Below are 21,448 nucleotides of genomic sequence, written 5' to 3' on the forward strand. Positions count from 1 at the left end.
AAACAAACATACCCTACGTGACTTTGTTGCCAATTCAAGCCAAACAGTATATCTACAATAAAATTTTCCATATTTTGTGCAAAAAAACACACCCTTAAATCTCCAAGTCTAGTATTTACATGTATTTAGACATGTAAATATATTGCAAATTGGTTAAAACCTTTGTTTTAATAAAAATTGAAGTTTATTTATTTATTTATTTTTATATATTCAATGTTGGTGGAGCAGGGCTGCGCAAAACCAGTCCGCCATAACGTGGGTCGGATCTGGTCAAGCTAGTTAATTTTTTTTGGACCGATCAATGTTGAACTAGGGTTCATGATGGATTCCGACTGAACCGGATCGGGTCTAGATGGGCTTCCGGGTCCAGATCATTTTAGCTACACGAGGTTTGATGTAAATTAGGCCGACATTTATTTCTGACGGTCCGTCTAGAATATATTTGCGGCGCTTTCATATTATTGCATCGCAAGTCGAATTTCAACTTTGAAACTCAAACCCCCCAATAAATAGTCACATCATCTCCACTAGCAAATCTCTGCTTCAACTATGGTATGATCTCAAATTGCTTCGGAGCCTTGTTAGTCTGTGTATTTCGACTTTTTATTTTATTTTATTTTGATTTGTTTCTCCTTGGATATGTGTAAAAGCAGATGGCACCTCGGTGCTGTATGTTCTTCCTATTTTACCGTCTATTTGTTCTCAGATATGCATTTTGTCCCATGAATTTTACTTGTTTGTTTGCCTGCTTTTCTATTTTCTGTATTTTATTTCTATTTCTAGTGTTTAATTGTTTCATTTTATTGGAAATTATAATTCACTTGGTTGATCGCTAGAAGTTCGTGATATAACTAGGTTTTGATGGGTTTGCTGTGTGCGTGGTTAGGGAGACAAATGTGACGTTAAGGGAAATTTGCACTTCGACTCTCTGTAATATGAATGATTAAAAATCTACAGTGCAATAGGCGAAAGTTGAAATTGACAAAAGAAGCTCAGGGTTACCATGACCTCCTTAGTTAGTTTATGACTAAACTTAGGCATTGGATTAAGGTGAATTTAAAAAAGGAAAAATAAAATTGATTTTTATGAAATTTGAATGAAATGGAAAATATGATCTAATTTGTTTCTTAATTTGAAATTTGAGTTGGTTTCAATTTATTTATTTTGTATTTTTCCTGAGTTGAGAAATTAGTTAGAGCAAAGAAAATGTTTCTATGCTTTTTGAATATTAATGTGAATGAATCTATTAACTATGGTATTTGTTGGGAGAATAGGTACTGCACCAATATACCTTCGAACACTTATTCAAGGGCCAACTCTCGAAGTCTGGTTATATGACAGTTATAACACCATCTTGTCAACGAAATAAATGCAGTGGCCAAAATAATAAATGACAAGATATTTGGTTACCCAGTTCGGTTATAACAAACCTACATCCGGAGGATTCTAATCGAGAAGTAGTTCACTAATCAGTGCTGATTAAGAACAAAAACAACCAAAACTCCTTCAATTATACAACTATACTGGTTACCTAGGAAAAACTCCTCCACAGGTATACATCGTCACAAGCGCGAATTGATGACCAACAAATAGCACAGCTGCTTAGAATCTGGATGCTTCCCCCGATCGAAACTCCGATTTCTCCTTCCTGCGGCGAGATAAAAATGTCTAGCACTCACTCAATACATGGAGAAGGGAAGGTTTTGGGTTGAGAGGATTGATACACTTTTTCTCTCACTAAACACTCTAAAAAACCTTCACATAGCACTCTTCTCTTCTCATCTCGAACTGTTGCTGCAATTAATTCCCTTGGTACAAAAAAGGAATGGTGTGTTTCTGTATACTTCTAAAACAAAAGAGGACAAACTTAAAGTGTCCATTTGTCTTGAAAATACACCATCCTAGGAAAGCCAAATAGACACAATCCAAGCTGGTTGTTGATGGAACTGCACAGGCTGGGTCAATGTTGTTGTTTATGGGTTCTGACGACAACAACAATAAGAATTTGTTTTGTCCATATGCCAAAAATAAATAATGGGGTTTTTCAACTTAACATTCTCCCCCTTTTTGGCATATGTGACTACGCACATTGTGCCGGAGAAAATCGCCCACACTAAAAAAAACATTTCAATAATTCAAAGGACAGGTTTATAAGTTGATTACAGGCCGACAAAAATAAGGCTACATACAGCCTTTCGAATGAAATGGTTGTGATAACAGCTATCCAAAAACCATTTGACAGATAAACAAAACACAAAACACAAAAGCAAACAACAGATAACATCAGTAGCAACAGCAAATCACTAAGGCTCCCTCTTTCTGCAAAGACAATAGCCGGCAAAAACAACTCCAACAACTCATTCCCTGCACTATCTCTCCCCCTTGTGAGGAGCTAATGCCAAGACAGGCAGGTAAGCTAGAGAGATTCAGGGGTGTCCTCCTCATCAGGAGCCGACGCAATTTTAGGAAGCAAGTTGAGAGCTCGAGCGATGTTTTTCTGATGCTCTCCCAAAGTCACTTTGATGGACAGTTGTTCCTGCAAAAAGATTAGACACCGAGCTTCCAAAGTTGGCTCGATAGATCCAATGGAATGGGCTCTTTGAAGCCATTGTGAAGCTTCTGCAAGTTAGACCTAGGCTTGAAGAAGCTAGTCTGAACAAGGTCTTCATTGGGCTCTGCCATTGTTTTTCAAGAGTAGGGTGATTAAGGTAGGATATGGTAATTTGGTTGCTTCATACTTCTGGCATTTGGCATACTTCAGTATCTTGGAGATCACCACAAAACCAAGATTTAAGTTAGAACAGAATTTATCAATGGAAAAGAGCATTTTACCCATTTTGGATCCGATATTTGTGCCATTGCTGGTTGGAAAAACATTCAATGCACAAAAGCGAAGAAGGAATTGAAACTTCATTGTGAGCTCCGCAACAACAAGACCTGTTCTTCCAAAATCCTTGGACTTCCGGGCAGAGAGATGTAGAGCAATTTCCCATTTCGATTCTTGCAGCAGCAGTGAGAATGGCAATGCTTCAGAGTTGTCACGCGTTAGCTTTAACAGTTTGTTGATGACCATGGGACTGAGTTTGAACACCTTGCCACGAACATACGCCTTGTGGAACCACGAACTCCTATCATCCATCACTTGCAGTGACAGATTGGTGTAGAATTCTTTGACCAACTTAGGGCAATACCGCTTGAGAGAAACAACCCAATGGAGCAATCATTTTTCCCGTAAGAACTCAGAGAATCCAACTTTAGTATGCATGGAGTCTGTAAAGCGAGCTTCTGAAACGAATCCACGATTTGCCAAGACATCATATTCGAAGGATTCAGCCGCATCATCAAAATGAGTCCAGTCCATGGCTTCCTCAGCAAAAGTCGGTTGAGGAGTGTCTTTGTGCTTGCGGGACTTTGACTTCTTTGATTTCAAATCCTTCTTGGAGATGAGATGCTTGATCCTTTTGCCTGAAGAACCAGGAGTATAAACAACAGCTTTTCGTTTCTTATTCAGATTCTTAGCCGGCCTGAGCTTTTTCATACGAACAAGAGGAATATGATCTGAGTCCTCAGACTCCATTTCCACAGGCTGTGATGCAAGTGTGATAGCAACTTCCTCACGTTCCACTTCCCCAGAAAAAAGACGATCCACAGTCCTGTCGATGATGGTATTCAGGCTGTCATCAGGGGCAGACTTATTAGGGTCAACATCAGTACCTTCCTCTCCAATGGTAGGATCATCAACGCGAATGGGAGTTCCCTGTTCGGCAACAGCTTCAGATTGAGGAACAACATCTTCAGTTCTCTGGCTTCATCTCCAAGAGCTTCTTCAAATCGTTCCACAATCTCCTCAACAGCACTAGGAGACTCAGGTTCCGCACCACCTTGTTCCTTCTCAGCATCTCCTTCCTCTTCACAATTATCTGGAGCAGCAGCTTTAGGTTCACCAGAAATACCAACATCAGGTGCATTTACTTGTGTTTCCTCCGGAGTTTTTTTAGCAGACTTCTCTGTATCATCATGACGGTCTCCCAGAGAATGTGAAGCCACAACACCAGTAGTTGCTACAGAAATTTCCACGCCTTCTTCAACAAGAACCACTGGTGCGGGAAGATCACTGGAGTGAGAAGTTGAACTGATCTGTCCAAGACAGCCACCACAACCTCTGTTATGCGCACGTCCACGCCCGCGAACAGCTTCTCTAGCAGTTCTTGGGTCTCCACCGAATCGGATTCGAGCCATAGTTTTCTAAAAACAATTTGCACTTGCGAAGGATTGAGAGAACTAGTGGAGGAGTGGTTCTTTGCACCACAATACGCAAGAATATAAATAACCCCACAAATGGAGGGAGGTTAAAATTTCTATTTGAATTTCAAGTTCAATTCCACCCCTCTGAACCGTCACTTCCCATAAGGCTGTTATGACAGCCGTAACAGCAACGCAGAGCCGTCAAATCACCTTTTTGGGGTTTTTTAAAACCCTTCTCAAGGAATAATAATATCACTTTTCAGATAATCATTTCTTCACCAAAAAGTCCTCTTTCTTTTTGATATTTTCAATCATTCCTTTTCCCAATAATATCCAATCTCCTATTTCCACCAAAAAGATCAAATAATAAAATAAATTGGAGATATTTATTTTTTTATTCATGCATGCAGCATGAATGAGGGCTTGAGCACATACCCAGATCCCTTCGTAGCTTCTCGAATCGATCTGCATCCAAGGCTTTTGTGAGAATATTTGCCTTTTGATCATGCGTTCCAATATGCTTCAATTCACATACTCCATTTTCCACCAAGTCTCGAATAAAATAGTACCGTATGTCAATGTGCTTTGTCCTACCATGTTGAATTGGGTTCTTGGAGATGTTGATGGCACTTGTATTGTCACAGAACAGGGTGAATGAATCTTGACCAATCCCATAATCATGCAGCATCTGTCGAATCCACAACAACTGAGCACAACAACTTCCAACAGCTATGTATTCTGCCTCAGCAGTGTATAGAGCTATAGAATTCTGTTTCTTCGAGCTCCAGCTCACAATGTTGTCTCTAATATAAAATCATCCACCTGTTGTGCTATTCCTGTCATCACAACATCCAGCCCAATCTGAATCTATGAACCCAATAAGATCAAGGCCAGACCTGTTCGAATACCATAACCCAAGTTTTGCAGTTCCTTTGACATATATGAGAATTCTCTTTGCAGCCTTCAGATAAGATTCCTTAGATGTGGATTGGAATCTTGCACATACGCCAACATTGAAAGAGATGTTTGGGCGACTAGCAGTCAAGTAAAGTAGACTCTCAATTATGTTTCTGTACAATTTTTGATCAACAATCTTACTCTCAATTATGTTTCTGTACAGTTTCTGATCAACAATCTTCCCATCATCATCCTTAGACAACTTATCTTGTTGTCCCAAGGGTGTTCTGACAACCTTTGAATCTCGAAGTCCAAATTTTTCAATCATATTCTGAGCATACTTTGTTTGACTCAGGAAGACACCATCAGTTTGTTTAACCTGTAATCCCAGAAAGTAATTAAGTTGACCAATCATATTCATCTCAAATTCAGCTTCCATGAACTTGACAAATTCATTCTTCAAAGATTCAGCAGTGGAACTGAACACGATGTCATCAACATAAACCTGTGCGATCATCAGATCTTTTCCCTTCAGCTTGATAAACACCATCTTATCAGTTGATCCTCGAACATACTCATTCTCCAATAGATAATTGGACAATCTTTCATACCACGCTCTTGGGGTTGCTTTAATCCGTAAAAAGCTTTCCTCAATCTGTATACATGATCTGGATGGAAAGGATCCTCGAATCCCTTTGGTTGTTCCACATAAATCTCTTCTTTAATCCATCCATTCAAAAATATTGTCTTGACGTCCATCTGGTAGAGAGTAAATCCCAAGGAACATGCAACAGATACCAGCAATCTCACTGCTTCAATGCGTGCAACAGGAGCAAATGTTTCATCGTAGTCAACACCTTCAATTTGTGTGTACCCCTGTGTAACTAACCTTGCCTTATTTCTGGTAATATTCTCATTTTCATCTGACTTGTTCTTGAAGATCCACTTTGTTCCAATGACATTCATATCGCTTGGTTTTTCAACCAAATACCAAACACGATTCTTTGTGAACTGATTCAACTCGTTTTGCATTGTATTGATCCAGTATTACTCCTTGAGAGCCTCATCCACGGTCCTTGGCTCAACTGTGGAAATAAAGCAATTTATACCAGACAGATTCTTGCAATCAATCTGTTTACCTCGAGTTAATCGTCCACCTTTTGGATCACCAATGACTGCTTCAAATGGATGGTTGTGTGGAACTCTGGAACCATATCTTCTCATTTCTGCATCAGATTCAGTCTCAGCAGATTGTTGGTTGGTTATGGTATCATCTCTTGAACATTCCGGTTCTGACCAATCAAATATGACATAACTTTTTGTAGCATTGTTGTCACCTGATTGAGGCAGATCATTCTGAATCTGGGGAATGTTCTGAACATCTGGAGGATTCTGAATCACTCTGTAGCATCATCATCATCATCACTTGAATGTATAGATTTCTTCTCAGAAATAGTATCATTGAATATCACATTCACAGATTTCATCACCTTCTTAATACGATTGTTGAACACTTTGTAAGCTCTTGAATTCAGAGAGTATCCCAAGAATATGCCTTCATCTGATCGAGTTTCAAACTTATGTAGTTGATCCCTGTCCTTCATAATATAACACTTACACCAAAATGTACGAAAGTAAGAAACATTTGGCTTCTTCCTTGTCCAAATTTCTTCTCTGTATGAGGTCTGAGATAAACTCGATTGATCACATAACAAGCTGTATTAATAGCTTCAACCCATAGATGTTTGGCGACTCTCTTGGCATGCATAATCGACTTAGCCATCTCCTGTAGAGTTCGATTCTTCCTCTCCACTACTCCGTTCCGTTGTGGAGTCTTTGGGGCAGAAAATTCATGTTTAATTCCCAATCCATTGCAGAATACAACAAATCTCGGTTTTTCAAACTCTTTTCCGTGATCTGCTCTTAGTCTATCAATATTTGATTTTTTCTCATTCATGAGTCGTGTACCCAATTTTTCAAAGGCATCAAAGGCATCACTTTTCTCACGCAAGAAATCAACCTAAGTATATTTGGAGAAGTCATCCACACAGACCACAATGTAATTCTTACCTTCAAGACTACAAACATCAACTGGATCCATGAGATCCATATGCAGTGGCTCCAGACAGTTCTTGCTAAAGCATTGTTCCAACGACGAATGCACAACCCTATTTTGTTTTCCTCTTGCACAGTCACCATACATAGTACTCGGCATCTTCGAGAATTTGGGTAATCCTCTGATAGCTCCAATTTTGTTGATCCTCAGCAGGTTCTGTGGATTGACATGACCCAATCTGGTATGCCACAACATAGATTCATCATCTTTCAATATCAATGCTTCCATTTGAGGATATTCCAATAGATAGCAGTTGTTTTTTGATCGAACACCAGTCATCACATATTTCTGTCCGGCATCATATACTTCACATGAATCTTTAGTAAACTTCACATGCAGGTCATCATCACAGAGTTGGCTAATAATGATCAGGTTCGTACTAAGTCCTATGAAATAGACTTTCGACAATCTTGGAATCCCTTCTTTTTCGAGAACACCATAACCACTGATCTTTCCTTTTGCACCATCACAAAAAATAACATCTCCACTTCGGTCTTCAACAAAATTCTTCAGAAGTCCCTTTTGGTTAGTCATATGCCTAGAGCAACCACTATCAAAGTACCATTGATCAGCTCGAGTAGACTCTTGCCTTGACAAGATCACATTGGACTCTGGCTGTTTCTGAGCTTCCTTAGGCATCCATACCAATTTGACTTTGATATTCTGTTTGCCTTCTGTTGATAACATCCTTTGCCAGCTTGAAGCACTTCTCAGCCGAATGACCAAGATACATGCAACACTTGCAGTCAGTAGGTTGTTATAACTTCGATCTGTCATTCTGAGTTCTCCTGCGGTTTTTGTTCCAGTTTCTGCTTCTGCTCTCCTTGGGTTCTGTTTCTTGACTTGTGTTGATCTCTTCTCTGGAAGTTTGATATCAGTCAGCAGACCACCACGCACAAATGTAATTGGTTTACTTTGAGAAGATTCACAAAAACGATCACCAAATGGTTTACCAATTGAAAAGACTTCATCTAAATTTTCCTTTCCTTTCCGAAGTCTATTATTTTCATCCTTCAACTTCAGATTTTCTGACTTCAATTTATCTGATTCAACAGATTTATCATTAGTAATCTTTCTCAACTTCTTAAGTTCATCCTCAAGCTTTTCTTTTTGATCTTCTAGACGGTATATTGTTTCGAGCAGCTCTTTATTTTTCACCACAGCTTTCTTTTGTTCGACTACCATCTTCTCATAAGCTTCGATCAACTCCTCAATATCAATTTCCCTTGAGTCATCAGAAGTTTTAGAGCTGGATTCTTCCTTCTCATTAATGGTTTCATCAACACTTGCCATAAATGCCACCACTTCATCATTTTCAGTCCGTTCTTCACCACCAGCAGATTCACCTTCTTCATTGTCGTTCCATATAGCTTGGTAAATTTTTTTTTCTCTTTTCTTTACCGTTGGACACTCTGATTTAATATGTCCAACACCACCACATCCATAGCATGTAGGTTCTTGAGCTGTCTCAGGTTTTGCAGACACCACAAACTTCTTGAATCCACCATCGAACTTCTCTTTTGGTTTGCAGTAAGTAGTTGGTTTCTGCTTTGGGTATTTTCGTTGTGAATTGGATGTATTCACGTCTTTATTGCCACTTCTGTTATGAAACTTCCCATACTTTAGCTTGGCAGCTTGTTTCTCACCTATCTATCTTGAAAGTTGTCGACTTAGCAGAACCATTTCCTCATCAGACTCAATCAGCTCCATATCTTCAGCACTTAACGCCATACTTTTAGGAGTTCCATCTTCAAGATAGTTCATTTTATAACTCACGAATGTGCCATACAGTTCATCCAAAGTCATGTTTTTCAACTTTGGCGGTTCATCGAGCACGATCACCTTTGGCATGAAATTTTTTGTGAGACTTTTAAGCATCTTCATCACCAACCTCTTCTTTTCAAAGTGCATTCCAAGAGCTTCAACTTGATTTACAACATCCATAAATCAATTATAGTAAACAACAATTGTTTCATCTTCATTCATCTTCATCCCTTCGAACAATGTCTCAATATATTCCAGTTTTGGTTCTCGAACTTGCACTGATCATTCGAATGCATTTTCCAGAATGTCCCAAGCTTCCTTGGCAATTTTGCAGTTGGATATCAGCTTCGCCTGAGTTTCATCTACAGCGTTAAAGATCGAAAAAAGAGCTTTTGAGTTGGCGATTCTGGCAGCTTTTTCATTTAGAGTCCAGTCTTTTTTGGTTTATTCACAAGAGTTAATACCATCTTCATCTTGGATGGTCTTCATGGGATGAGACCATGCAAATTCGACAGCATCAGAAACATCTTCACCTTATAACATAAAAAAAACTTCCATTTTGTTTTTCCAACTTCGATAGCTTGTCCCATTGAACAATGGAGGTCTTGACGTTGAACGACCTTTTCCTTGCTCATCTTTGCAACTGTGAAAGGACCTACTCAACAACTTAGAGAACATTGCTCAGATACCAAATGTTGGGAGAATAGGTGCTGCACCAATATACTTTTGAACACCTATTCAAGGGCCAACTCCCGAAGCGTAGTTATATCACAGTTATACCACCAACTTGTCAACGAAATAAATGCAGTGGCCAAAACAATAAATGACAAGACATTTGGTTACCCGGTTCAGTTATAACCAACCTACATCCGGGGGATTCCAATCCGGGAGTAGTTCACTAATCAGTGCTTATTAAGAACAAAAACAACCAAAACTTCTTCAACCATACAACTATACTGGTTACCTAGGAAAAACTACTCCACAGGTATACGTCGTCACAAGCGCATACTGACGACCGCTAAATAGCACAGCTGCTCAGAATCTGGATGCTTTCCTTGATCGGAACTCAGATTTCTCCTTCATCCGGCGACTTTCATGTGAGATAAAAGTGTCTAACACTCATTCAATACATGGAGAAATGAAGGTTTTGGGTTGAGAGGATTGATACACTTTTTCTCTCACTATACACACTCGCAAAAACCTTCACACTGCACTATTCTAATCTCGAGCTGTGTAAGGCAGCCACTGAAAGGCTTGTTGCAACATGCAATTAATTCCCTTGGTATAAAAAAGGAATAGTGCATTTCTATATACTTCTGAACAAAAGAGGACGAACCTAAATTGTCCATTTTGTTTTGAAAACATACCATCCTAGGAAAGCCAAATAAACACAATCCAAGGTTGTTGTTGATGGGACCGCATAGGCTGGGTCAATGTTGCTGTTTATGGGTTCTGACGACAACAGCAATAAGAATTTATTTTGTCCATATGTCAAAAATAGATAATGGAGTTTTTCAACTTTACAGTATTGCAGAAATACTAATTCAGTGGTATGTTTGATGTACAAACCTATATTGATTAGTAATTAGAAAACATAATTATAAACTCGATTAAATCACTGAATTGACTTTGAAATTGGTTCCAGATCATGTAGCCTTTATACTGAGACACCGACTCTGAACCTAGTGTGATTTAAAACTACTGATCTACTGATTTTAATTTGATTGGTCTGTGAATCCTGAATGTGCATCTTAATTGTTTTAGACATGTAATATGAAATATCGAATTGTGTTTTCAGAAATCCCTTTTTCACCCCAAGCAAGAATATCTTTTGTCCTTGTGATCTTTCTCTTAACGGGGGTAAATATCATTCAGTTGAAAGAAAAATAAAATTCGACTTTGTTGCACTTATTTTTTGTTGGAGAATGATTTTACCACCAAGACTCTACCTAGTGTGTTGCATTTCATCGAAAATCTTTCTTTCCGGTACCACCAAAAGCCTAATGTTACACTTTTATGATGTTTTAATGGTTAATGAAATGCAAACTCAGTTTTCCAGTGTCTTCTCTGTTAATGCTAATTCACATGATTTTTCTTCACTCTTTAGACGACATCAAGGCGTTTGGCAGATAGGAAGGTGATGAAGTTCGAGAAGAACATAAGCAAGAGAGGTGCATCGGCTGAAACAAAAAAGAAAGGCAGTTCATATCCCGTGGGCCCTATTGTGCTTGGATTCTTCATTTTTGTCATTGTTGGATCATGTGAGTAGATTTTTATTTAAAATGCTTTTCTAATGTTTCAAATGTGTTTACAGTCTATTTCTTTGCTACCATCATAAAAAGGGTCGGTTGGCTAAATATGCCACACTAGCCCTTGCCGGTTAGTGCTATATGGTTATCAAGACATATGGCGGACATAATTTGTGGAAACTTAATAGGGTTGGCTTGCTTGGACAACCCTCTTTTTGTTTTTTTTTAAAAAAAAGGATAATGCAAATTTTGGTTGTGTTTGGATGTTTTGGGATGTTTTTAAGAGAAATTTTAAATGAAAAATAATTTTGGTTGTTATGTTATGGCTGTTATTGGCTTGTCTAGTTGTGGGCCAAGTTTCTATCCTATAAATATACGTATATTTTCACTTTCTATTAAACGCAATTCTAGTTTGGGGGGTTTGGATTTTGAGTTGTAATTTGAATAGTAAAAATTTTGAATTGGAATAATTGTACGATGTGATATAAATAGGTATTGATGTGATATTTTGAATGCAAAATTGATTTTTAGCATAACATAAAAAATAAAAAATAGGTGTTTTGATTTGATATTTTTTAAGAGGAAGGAAAATTGGATGAATAGTAAAATTGGGGGAGAATCCTCCAAACAGACACGTAAAATTATTGGTTTGACAACACCCTAGACACCCTAGACGTAGATAAGTTTGATCTAATTAAGTTACCAAATTTTGTGTCTTGCCTTGCATTTTCACTACCGTTATTGCTTATTTATTATAATATCGTGTTTTAAATTGAAAGTAAGTATTAGATGTGATGTTTTGAATAAAAAACAATGTTTAGGATGAAATATTTTGTATAATTTTGTATAATTTATTTTATTTTATTTTTTTCTCTAGAGATTGCATAGTGCGAAAACTAGTTAAAATATACAAACACTCCTGCCTTATACCTGGCCGGTTTTGTGTTCATTTGTAAAACCAGTGATGCACAGAGTCAAAAGTGTTGTTTCCGCTCCAGGATAACATTATGTCGCCATCTTTAAATCATTTTTCTCAGCAATTATTGATGATTCTTGAATGTTGTTTTGATCTAATCTTATTCTGCTTTCACTTTTCCAGCTCTGTTTCAGATTATTCGAACTGCGACAAGCCGGGGATGGTTCGATTGATGGTTTGAAGTAAGCCAGCTCACAGTGAGGTTAGTGTATTATATATGTGGAATGTTGTAACATATATAGGTCTCCTCTGCTCAATTTGTCACTCTCAAATGAAACATGAAAACCTGTTGTAACTTATCTTTTTTCTTGAATCATAAAACAGTTTATAATATTACGCTACGCCTGTGAATTCTTGTGAAGTAAATCGGCGCCCGGACAGAATGGCATAAAATGCCCGATTTACTTCTACTGTTTTGATGCCGCCTACTTCAATTCTTCTTACCATAATAACAATGGGTACAACAGAAGGAATGAATAATTATAGGATGATAAACTTACAATTATGGGAGATAATTTTGCCATAATTATATAAAAATTTAATTATTTTACATTACAAAATATAAATAAATTTTGGGTGCTGGCTGGGAGTCCCTATTCCCATGGAGATCCGTCTCTCTGTATATATAACCAATGACTATGAAACAAGATCACTATTGGCAATTTCTATACAGGAAATTTTTCTTTGTTGGTAAAATTATATAGGTTTGATTAGATAAGGAGACTATTCATTAAAAGATTTGATAAAAAGTAAGAGGATAAATAAAAAAAATAGGAACAAGTTAGTCACTATTTATTAAAATAAGAATAATAAATTGTCCAGTAAGGCATGATGGAGAGTGAATTTGTAATTGTGAGGTGCTTCTAGGTCTACTTGTCATACATATTTTGTCTAGTGTTATTTGTCTTGTCCAGCTTAGTTTGTAGGGTATCAAGTTCGACGCGCATTTTCGAATAGCGGCCGCCGGTTTTCACGTTAACAAATAATAATAATTATAAAATTTTGACCATCCTTATTTAAAAGGTTACATTTATCTTTGTGTTAAATATATATTTGTATTTATTTAATTATTTGTACAAATATCATTATATTTTCCTTAATTTGTATTATGTTTTGATATAATAGTTAATATTCAAATATCAACACATAAAAAAATAAATGCGACCTTTAAAGGCGGACGAAGAAAATATGTACTAAAAATTCACTATTCATCTCAATTTTTTCTCTAAAAAAACATCAAATTAAACATTTATTTTTCATTTTATATATTATACTAAAAATCAATTTTATATTCAAAACATCACATCAACACCTATTTATATCACATCATACAACTATTCAAATTCAAAATTTTTACTATTTAAATCCCAATTCAAAATCCAAATCCCAAACAAACACACCCTATGTAAAAGATCATATTCTATAAATCTTTCAACTAAAAGACACAGCATCGATTGCTTGGATGAAGAAGACGGTGGCTGTTGATTAAATGGACCCCAAGTTTAATACACTTTTAGAATTAGATTTATATTTAGAGGGTGTTTGGGAAATAGCTTTTTGAAAATTTTTTAGTTTATTGAACCTGTTTGATCAGTCAAAAAACTAATTTAGGTGTTTGGTAAATTAGTTTTTTCAAAGAGCTTTTTGGATCCAAAAGCATTTTAATTTTGGTTATTCCTTAATTACCCTTAAAACTTAATTATTTATTTTATACATATAAATATATTTTTATAGCAGTATTTATTAATTATTTTTAATATATTTAATTTATTAAATTATATTTTTATTTTTATAAATTTAAAATAATTACTATTATTAATTATTACATATAAACTATTTTATTTGTAAAATATATAAATTTTTAAAACTAAATCAAATAGAAAAAACAAAGGTTAGTATTAATTTATTTATATATATTAAACAATAATTAAAATAATAAAAATATATATACGAAAGATTTATTATTTTATATTTTACATAATTTTAATAAAAATTATTATTTTTTTAGTAAAAATAATTTTTTCAAATCTAAATAATAAAAAAATAAAAAAATATTTTTTAATATTTTTATAATTTTCAATAATTAATAACAAAAATTCTCATAAATTTCAAACAAAAATTAACAAAATTAAATATTTTAAAAAATAACATATCAATGTCCTTAATAGTTATTTTATGTATAAACACCTAATGCCAAACAGTTGTTTTACCAAACACTTTAATACAAACGGCTAATTGAATCAGCTAGTCAAACCAGCTAATTGAATCAACTTACAACTAACAACTAATTGAATCAGCTAAAAGCTATCAGCTAATTGTCAAACACACCCTTAGTCATATGTATATATATACTCCCTCCATCTCACTTGCCGTGTCCACCTTTCTATTTTCGTGTGTTCCACTTATTCTGTCACTTTCGTTTTTGGAAAAGAATTATACATTTTAATCTCATTTTAAATATTTTACTTTTTAATTTTTTTAATTTTAATTAAACTAATTAGTTATCTTAATTTTAATCTAAAATTATTTTTATCATATGATAATTATTTTCACTAATACATTTTTAATTATTTACTAATTATACCCCTCATAAATTTTTATATCTATAGTAAATGAGACACGGTAGCTGGGACGGAGGGAGTAATATTCTTTTCATCCTATCATAAATGATCTATTTTCATCTTTTGTCCATTCATAACTAATGACTTTTTTTTTCTATTTTTTTGTCACTTTATCAATTTTAATTATATTTAATAAATATAAATAAATTAAATTAAATTCTTAATTTATTACATAAGATCTACTCAAAACCCTTTCTATTAATCTATCCTCCATAAGCAAATATTTATATTTATATTTAAAACTCAATATTTTTATAAAACAATTTAAGTTAATTAGAAATAAATAAATATATATATATTTTATTGTATTATATAAAAGTTTACTATTTACAAAATGATATCCATATTATATATTTCCTCTGTCCCAAAATAATAAATACATTTGGGATTACTACCTGAATTAAGAAATATTAGTATTATATTAAAACATATTGTAAAAGTATTTTAAAAGATTAAAATACCCTTATTTTATGTAATTATTGTGAAAAAATTGTTATAGTTGATAGCCTCGGTGCTTCTAATAAAATAATTCTAACATCACAATTGTCATGTAGGGAATGATGACGAGGTCGATCATATGGACTATGGGGTTTAATTCTTGTTTTGTCACAATTTCAAGTATTGGGGGTAGTTAGAAAATTCAACTAAGGTAATTAAAATAAACGACAAGAAATAAAAATTAGATTCCAAAGCGATAAAATTTCTAGTCCAATGAGTGAATAAGAAACCGGATTAAAGATTCGATCATCAATTTTTAATAACCTTGCTATTTAATTGATAAATTGGTTATAGACATTAGATACAATCATAATACCCAATTTTTCCTTACAATATTGGCGGAAACGGTACGACCAAATGACCACATCCCTAATCAAAGAAATAATTTAGGTACGAGTATAAATTAATTTCTCCAATTGAAAATAGAACGAGAAAAACCCAATTTAAATATTCAATAAATTATGAAAAGATTAAATTATTTGATCATGTTATTCATAGGTGTAGGTATTGAAAATTAAATGCTTAAATTAAAATAAATATAAGATATATTGGAAGAAAATAAAATTATGATATAATAAATGTGTGATATTTAATCATGCATATATTAATTTTTGTATAATAAATACCAAACATTAATGCAAAAATCTGCTTAAAATGAAAGATGTCGTATAAATATTACGTGCATAAATAAAACAATAACAAATTTGACAACAAAATAAATTAATCTCGTCAATAAAGGAAGTATTTAATTTAATATCTTCCGAGAAATGAAATAATATAAAGATCTTGGCGAGAAAGGAAGACGCACAATCAAATCTTTCAAGAATAAAAAACGATATCAGATAGCAAATGAAAAATTATAAAATATTCATGTTGGACAATCAGGACGCGCTACGTGACATCATTAAAAAAAGAAGCTGAGGTCACTTATCTCCTATAAATAGGGGTCATGGCCAATTCATTTGACACCTCGAAATTCATTTGAAAACTCCTACAGGGGAAAGTCTCTCTACACTCTCTTGCATTATTCTTCATGTTCTTCGTGTCCTTGGAAGCGTTTTTCGTTGAAAAGTCACCGATTTAGACAAATGATTTAATATTAGTTGATGAATCGATGAAATTAACGTTCTTCGCCGTATGCCAAACCGGATGAATGATCAAAGATTCCAAAGCCGTTGAAAAATTCGTCAAAGCCAAAGGAAGGTCTCAAAAGTTCCTCCCAAAGCTTCAAAATGTTTATCACGTTCTTCACCAACACCAAATACACAAATTGAGTTTCCTAACGAGGGATGAGAATGCTTCCAAAAACAGATTCGTTGCAGGCAACCTACGAACAGTGGTAATGATTTCCAAATATAACAAAGCTTTCAAGCAGTTGAGTTGCCTGAGAACCCACATACGGGAAATATTAGGATGCGAACTTCTGGGCAGTGAAAACACAACGTGAGGAATAATAAACCACGGGGGCTAGCCCATCTCCGAGACGAGGGGAAATGCCCAAGGCAGTTTCCATATGAAGCAAAACGGGCAATTGGCCTGTTCTCCACTGCATCGGCCAATTAATTTTCTACAGAGTGCTCATTTTCTTTCAAGATCATCACTTTTGGTTTTTGCAAGAATTATTGTATAAAAGAAAATATTATGTTCTACAAATTGATATACATATTGATATATTTTGTTGCAATCAGTCATTGCAAATCTTTCAGTTTTGGAGCGAAAACAAAAAAAAAAACACTAAAAAAAGCCTTATTTCGTCGGGCAAAACCACGGGCCACGAGGAATTTACAACTTTACACATATAGTGACACAATATTACACTTTCGTACAACCGGCCGAAGCACACACATCTACTTGCACCAAAAAATAGTAAGGGTCAATACGATATTTCATGTAGTCATTCATACCACTAGTCATATATAAGTGTTTAGATATATATCTTACTTTCTGATACTTTTGGTGTAATTCTTCTTATGATGGTGGTGTTGTTGGTTGCTGAAAGACTATCAAACGGAAGATGTTGCATGATGTTGTTGTTGGTTGTTTAAAAGTGTATCGAAAAGCTATCGAAGCATTTCTTGTCGTGAATCACTAGACACCGGAGCTATTTTTGCTGAAAGCCACTATCGGTATATTGAAATTGTTATGGCAATACATGCACTATCCTATTATAGTAAAGGTATTTATAATTTATAATTTTATATTTTATAAATTTATCATAATTAAATTGTATTTTCGTCCATCCAATTCAACTGTATACATTTTCTTTTTTTAGTAACGGTGGACTCTGCTACTAACTACTAATATATTTTTTACACTTATTTATCATCTTACTCTTACTTTATTATAATCTTATATCTAAAAGTAAGAATAATTTGATCTTTACTCTATTATATTGTCCACTATTATTAATATATTAATATTTTGTACAAAAAATAAATATAAATATTAGAGTTGGACATAGGGAGTATTAATTTTATCATTTATTATTTAATTAAATGTAAATTCTTTTTTATATAGTTTTTTTTTTATTTAAATGTAAAATACAAATGCAAATAATACACATATCTCAAAATGAAGACGACGAGGCAGCCCATTTTTATGTTAGAATTTGAAGAAAAATGCAAGAAAAAAAGCAAATAGTCCCTCTATTGCACAAAAAAAAAAAAAAAAATATTGCACGGTATTTGGAACACAAAAAAACACTTTAGTATTTATTGGTTATTAAAAATTTGTAAGATAATTTTGATATGTTTTTTTGTTTTGTATATTTGTAATTTATATAAAAGTTAAATATATTTTTATATTAATATGTGATTATTTTTATCATAATATAAAAATGATATTTTCAGGTAATATACGAAAATAGTAAAAAATGATACTTCTAATTACCGCGGAGGAAGTATGGATTTTTATATTTGTTATGATTTATATATTTGTTAATAGATTGTTTATAAAGTTTTAAAATATCAATTAAAATGATTAATATATCAATTATACATCAAATCAAACAACTATTTTTATTTATATATTATTATAGACAAAATTTACAATAGATTTTAGTGTTCGAAAGTTGAATGGAAACTCTATTTATGGTCATTGATTTTCCTATTTCATCGGTTCGTTTTTATCTTTTATTTTAGTATTTTGATTTACGCCTATAGCATATTTTTTTATGAATTAATTTTATTACTTTTATACTCTCTTCGTCCCATTTAATTATAATTAAAATGTGGCGGGACAGAGGGAGTATTTGATAAGAAAAAAGATAAATAAAACCAAACAAACTTCCTCGTAGTCACAAGTTCACTCACCACACTACCACCAAGTATTCCTTAGTAGACCAACAAAGTTCCTCTTTTACTTGAGCATGTAAGTTGTTGTCAACATCAACACAAAGAGCATAGAAGAAAAAAGTGATATGGTCGGTATCATCATTTGTTTGGACAGAAGATTTCTATCGGCGCGATCAAGACAGTAGTTTAACATTTCGAATACTGATAATATTGTGGGCGAATCCTCATCATCTGCAAATTAAACACCAAAATTACAGCATCACTTTGTTGCAAAGTACGTATGTTGTACTAATAAATAATAAACCAACTTTGTACCCGGAATATCGAAAATCTGAGTTTTTGGATGAGCTTGCATCACATCTCCCAAATAAAGACGGACACTCACACGATCTTCAATAGAGAGTAGATCGCCGTGTGTAATTACAATCGCAGGTTTGTCATCTACCATTAAAATAAACATGAAGAGCATTATAGTCATTCGAAGAAATAAAGGCTCGAATTCAATAAAGAAATTGAAGTACTTTGTCGAATGATGAACACCTTTGAAAGATAGAAACGGATTGTTGAAAGTGGTAGCTATCAGTTGCGAATAATTCTTGAAGCTTTCATCTTCACCGGAAATGGATTTTAAAACATCAACAGCATTCACAACCAATATGGCAAAGTTAACTTCCCTAGGTTTGCCCAATCTGTGATTATGCCTCGCTTTGGCTCGTAGGCGATTGTTTAAATCGATAGTATCAGAATTCCTATACAAAAAAAGATCGATATTATCATCCAATAGTTATATTAAAATCAAGCCAGAGAAAAACTAGTGTCTCTTACTTTTGAACTAATTCACCGTGGCAAACGCCGCCTGTCATCCATCCGATAAGCATCTCGTTGTTCTCAGAGACATCTTCGGACAAACTACGCGTATCGTACAAGCATATGGAACTTGAACTCCGAGGAACCATAAACTCGTGAAGAAAATAAGTTCCATTCTCGCTTGATCCATTATCTATCAAAACCAACATTAATTCAACCCTATCACTTATATATACTATTATTTACTTGTGACACTATTTATCTACAATAATATTTTGAAAAAAAAGATATATATCATCAAGCAAATATCATATTAAACAATACTTCCTCTATCATCCAGATGTGTGCACGTTTGATCGAATACGAATTTTAATAAAAATGAGTAATAATTATTAACATGAAAAAGAAAGTAAACATAGATTTGAATTAAGGAGTAAGAGATTTTTTACCATTTCTTATTTCAAATCTCAAAATATCCCTCAAAGCATGATATATGTTTTGAAAAAAATTTGGTTTGGGTTTAATATTAAAATAATGTATGATGGGATATTTTGTAAGAGGAAAAAGTGTATTTTTATTTTTAAAAAAAAAAAAAAACTCAGAGTCCAAATAGTAAAAACCTTAGATTTTGGCCAAAAGAAGACATACAAGATACTTGTGCTCGACACAAACCGAGCTTGTAGCCCTCAAGCGCCGCGGAAATTTTGTTGACAAGGCTGCTCTTGCCAGATCCCTTCGGTCCTACCAAAATGATCGATGTGGTCTTTGGGAAATTGGAGTGATCAAAATTATCGATCCTCGAACCGGGAGTGTAACTGGATTAATACATTCGATATCAAATTGTGTAATAATTCACCGAGTTATTAATGCCAATCTATCAATAGTTGTTATGATATTATTATTAATTGTTATATACCTCAAAACCTTCCTCTTGGCTTCTTCGAGCTTCTCCAAATTCAGACCATTCTTGTAAGTATTTAGAACTTCAAGGTAAATTTTGCGATCTTGTTCTTCAGAAGCATGTTGGATTATGGTTTCCACATCTCTATCGAAGAAATATGCAGTTGGATTCCGACACGATTCATTGCCTGCACAAATATACGTATGGTAGTCGTAAATGTTATGGAATACACCAAAAAAGCAAATTTAATAAAGCATAATCAGATTCTATAGAAAATACTGGATAACGATGATGATCCCTTGTGAATTTCTCCTCCTCCCATGGCTGCCGCCGATTTCACACAAAAACGAAGAAGTCAGAAGGAAGAATTTTGCGTTTGTAATGTATATATACTAAAAGATTTATTCTGTTACAGTATATGCACAAAATGCAGGGATAGAGTTGGACGAGAAGAGAAAGAAACGGTAAATATAGTTAGGATTATATATATATAATACTATTGATAATATTCATACGACGTTATGAATTCATTAATATATATGTATAAACAGGGGCGGACCGAGGTGGGGGTAAGGGTGGGCTGCAGCCCCTTCCCCACCCCACCCCAATTTTTTTTTTTTTTTTTATTTAAATTTATCTATTTTTTTATTTAAATATATGTAATATAGGAAAAATGGATAAATAAAAAAATATTAAAAAATTGTATATCTTGAATAAAAATGAATAAAAAAAAATATTTATAATACAGTGTATAACTATTATTATTATTGTAGTTCGTTATTTGTATTTATTTTTTTCAAAATATAATAATCAGAATGATAATTTTTTCGGATAACAAATAAATATTTATAAATAGAATATATTATTTTATAAATTTCAAAATTAGCCTCCCTCGAATATAATTCTAGGTACGCCACTGTATATAAATATTTATATATCTATTAATGTGTAACTTATATTTCTTTTTTAAAGATAAAGTATTGATAAAAATATCTATTGAATAAATATTATAGAAAGTGATTTTGTTTAAGATAACTCTCTCCACGTCATTCAATTGGTATGCTCTTTGACACGTATGAAT

General features: G+C 33.8%; 2 protein-coding genes and 1 non-coding gene across 3 annotated transcripts; 2 read left to right on the forward strand and 1 right to left on the reverse strand.

The window, feature by feature from the left end:
* Positions 1 to 624: 624 nt before the first annotated feature.
* LOC127241105 (uncharacterized) lies at positions 625 to 12,598 on the forward strand. The gene is made up of 3 exons (XM_051260003.1): positions 625 to 669; positions 11,130 to 11,283; positions 12,371 to 12,598. The coding sequence occupies exons 1-3, from the start codon at positions 640 to 642 to the stop codon at positions 12,418 to 12,420; spliced, it is 234 nt and encodes a 77-aa protein (XP_051115960.1). The 5' UTR covers positions 625 to 639; the 3' UTR covers positions 12,421 to 12,598.
* LOC127241148 (U11 spliceosomal RNA) lies at positions 11,359 to 11,487 on the forward strand. The gene has a single exon (XR_007836477.1). It is a non-coding gene; the product is annotated as a U11 spliceosomal RNA (small nuclear RNA).
* A 6,125-nt stretch (positions 12,599 to 18,723) lies between the features above and the next one.
* Positions 18,724 to 20,690, reverse strand: LOC127240964 (uncharacterized). Its single transcript, XM_051259838.1, has 7 exons — positions 20,647 to 20,690; positions 20,383 to 20,554; positions 20,115 to 20,281; positions 19,485 to 19,659; positions 19,200 to 19,408; positions 18,975 to 19,100; positions 18,724 to 18,890 (listed from the first exon to the last, which is right to left on the reverse strand). The coding sequence occupies exons 1-7, from the start codon at positions 20,687 to 20,689 to the stop codon at positions 18,724 to 18,726; spliced, it is 1,059 nt and encodes a 352-aa protein (XP_051115795.1). The 5' UTR covers position 20,690.
* Between the last annotated feature and the right edge of the window lie 758 nt (positions 20,691 to 21,448).

The sequence above is a fragment of the Andrographis paniculata genome, unplaced genomic scaffold, assembly GCF_009805555.1.
Source record: "Andrographis paniculata isolate CXL003 unplaced genomic scaffold, ASM980555v1 Contig80END, whole genome shotgun sequence".
Taxonomy (NCBI): domain Eukaryota; kingdom Viridiplantae; phylum Streptophyta; class Magnoliopsida; order Lamiales; family Acanthaceae; genus Andrographis; species Andrographis paniculata.

Bases quoted from the DNA above. Each gene is read 5' to 3' on its own strand.
- LOC127241105 (XM_051260003.1), top strand. From the start codon at position 640: ATGTGTAAAAGCAGATGGCACCTCGGTGCT. The intron at 670-11,129 runs GTATGTTCTTCC...TTCACTCTTTAG, and splicing joins GCAGATGGCACCTCGGTGCT to ACGACATCAAGGCGTTTGGC. The intron at 11,284-12,370 runs GTGAGTAGATTT...TCACTTTTCCAG, and splicing joins TTTTGTCATTGTTGGATCAT to CTCTGTTTCAGATTATTCGA.
- LOC127240964 (XM_051259838.1), bottom strand. From the start codon at position 20,689: ATGGGAGGAGGAGAAATTCACAAGGGATCATCATCGTTATCCA. The intron at 20,282-20,382 runs GTATATAACAAT...GTATTAATCCAG, and splicing joins GCCAAGAGGAAGGTTTTGAG to TTACACTCCCGGTTCGAGGA. The intron at 19,660-20,114 runs GTATGTCTTCTT...TGGTTTTGATAG, and splicing joins GTGTCGAGCACAAGTATCTT to ATAATGGATCAAGCGAGAAT.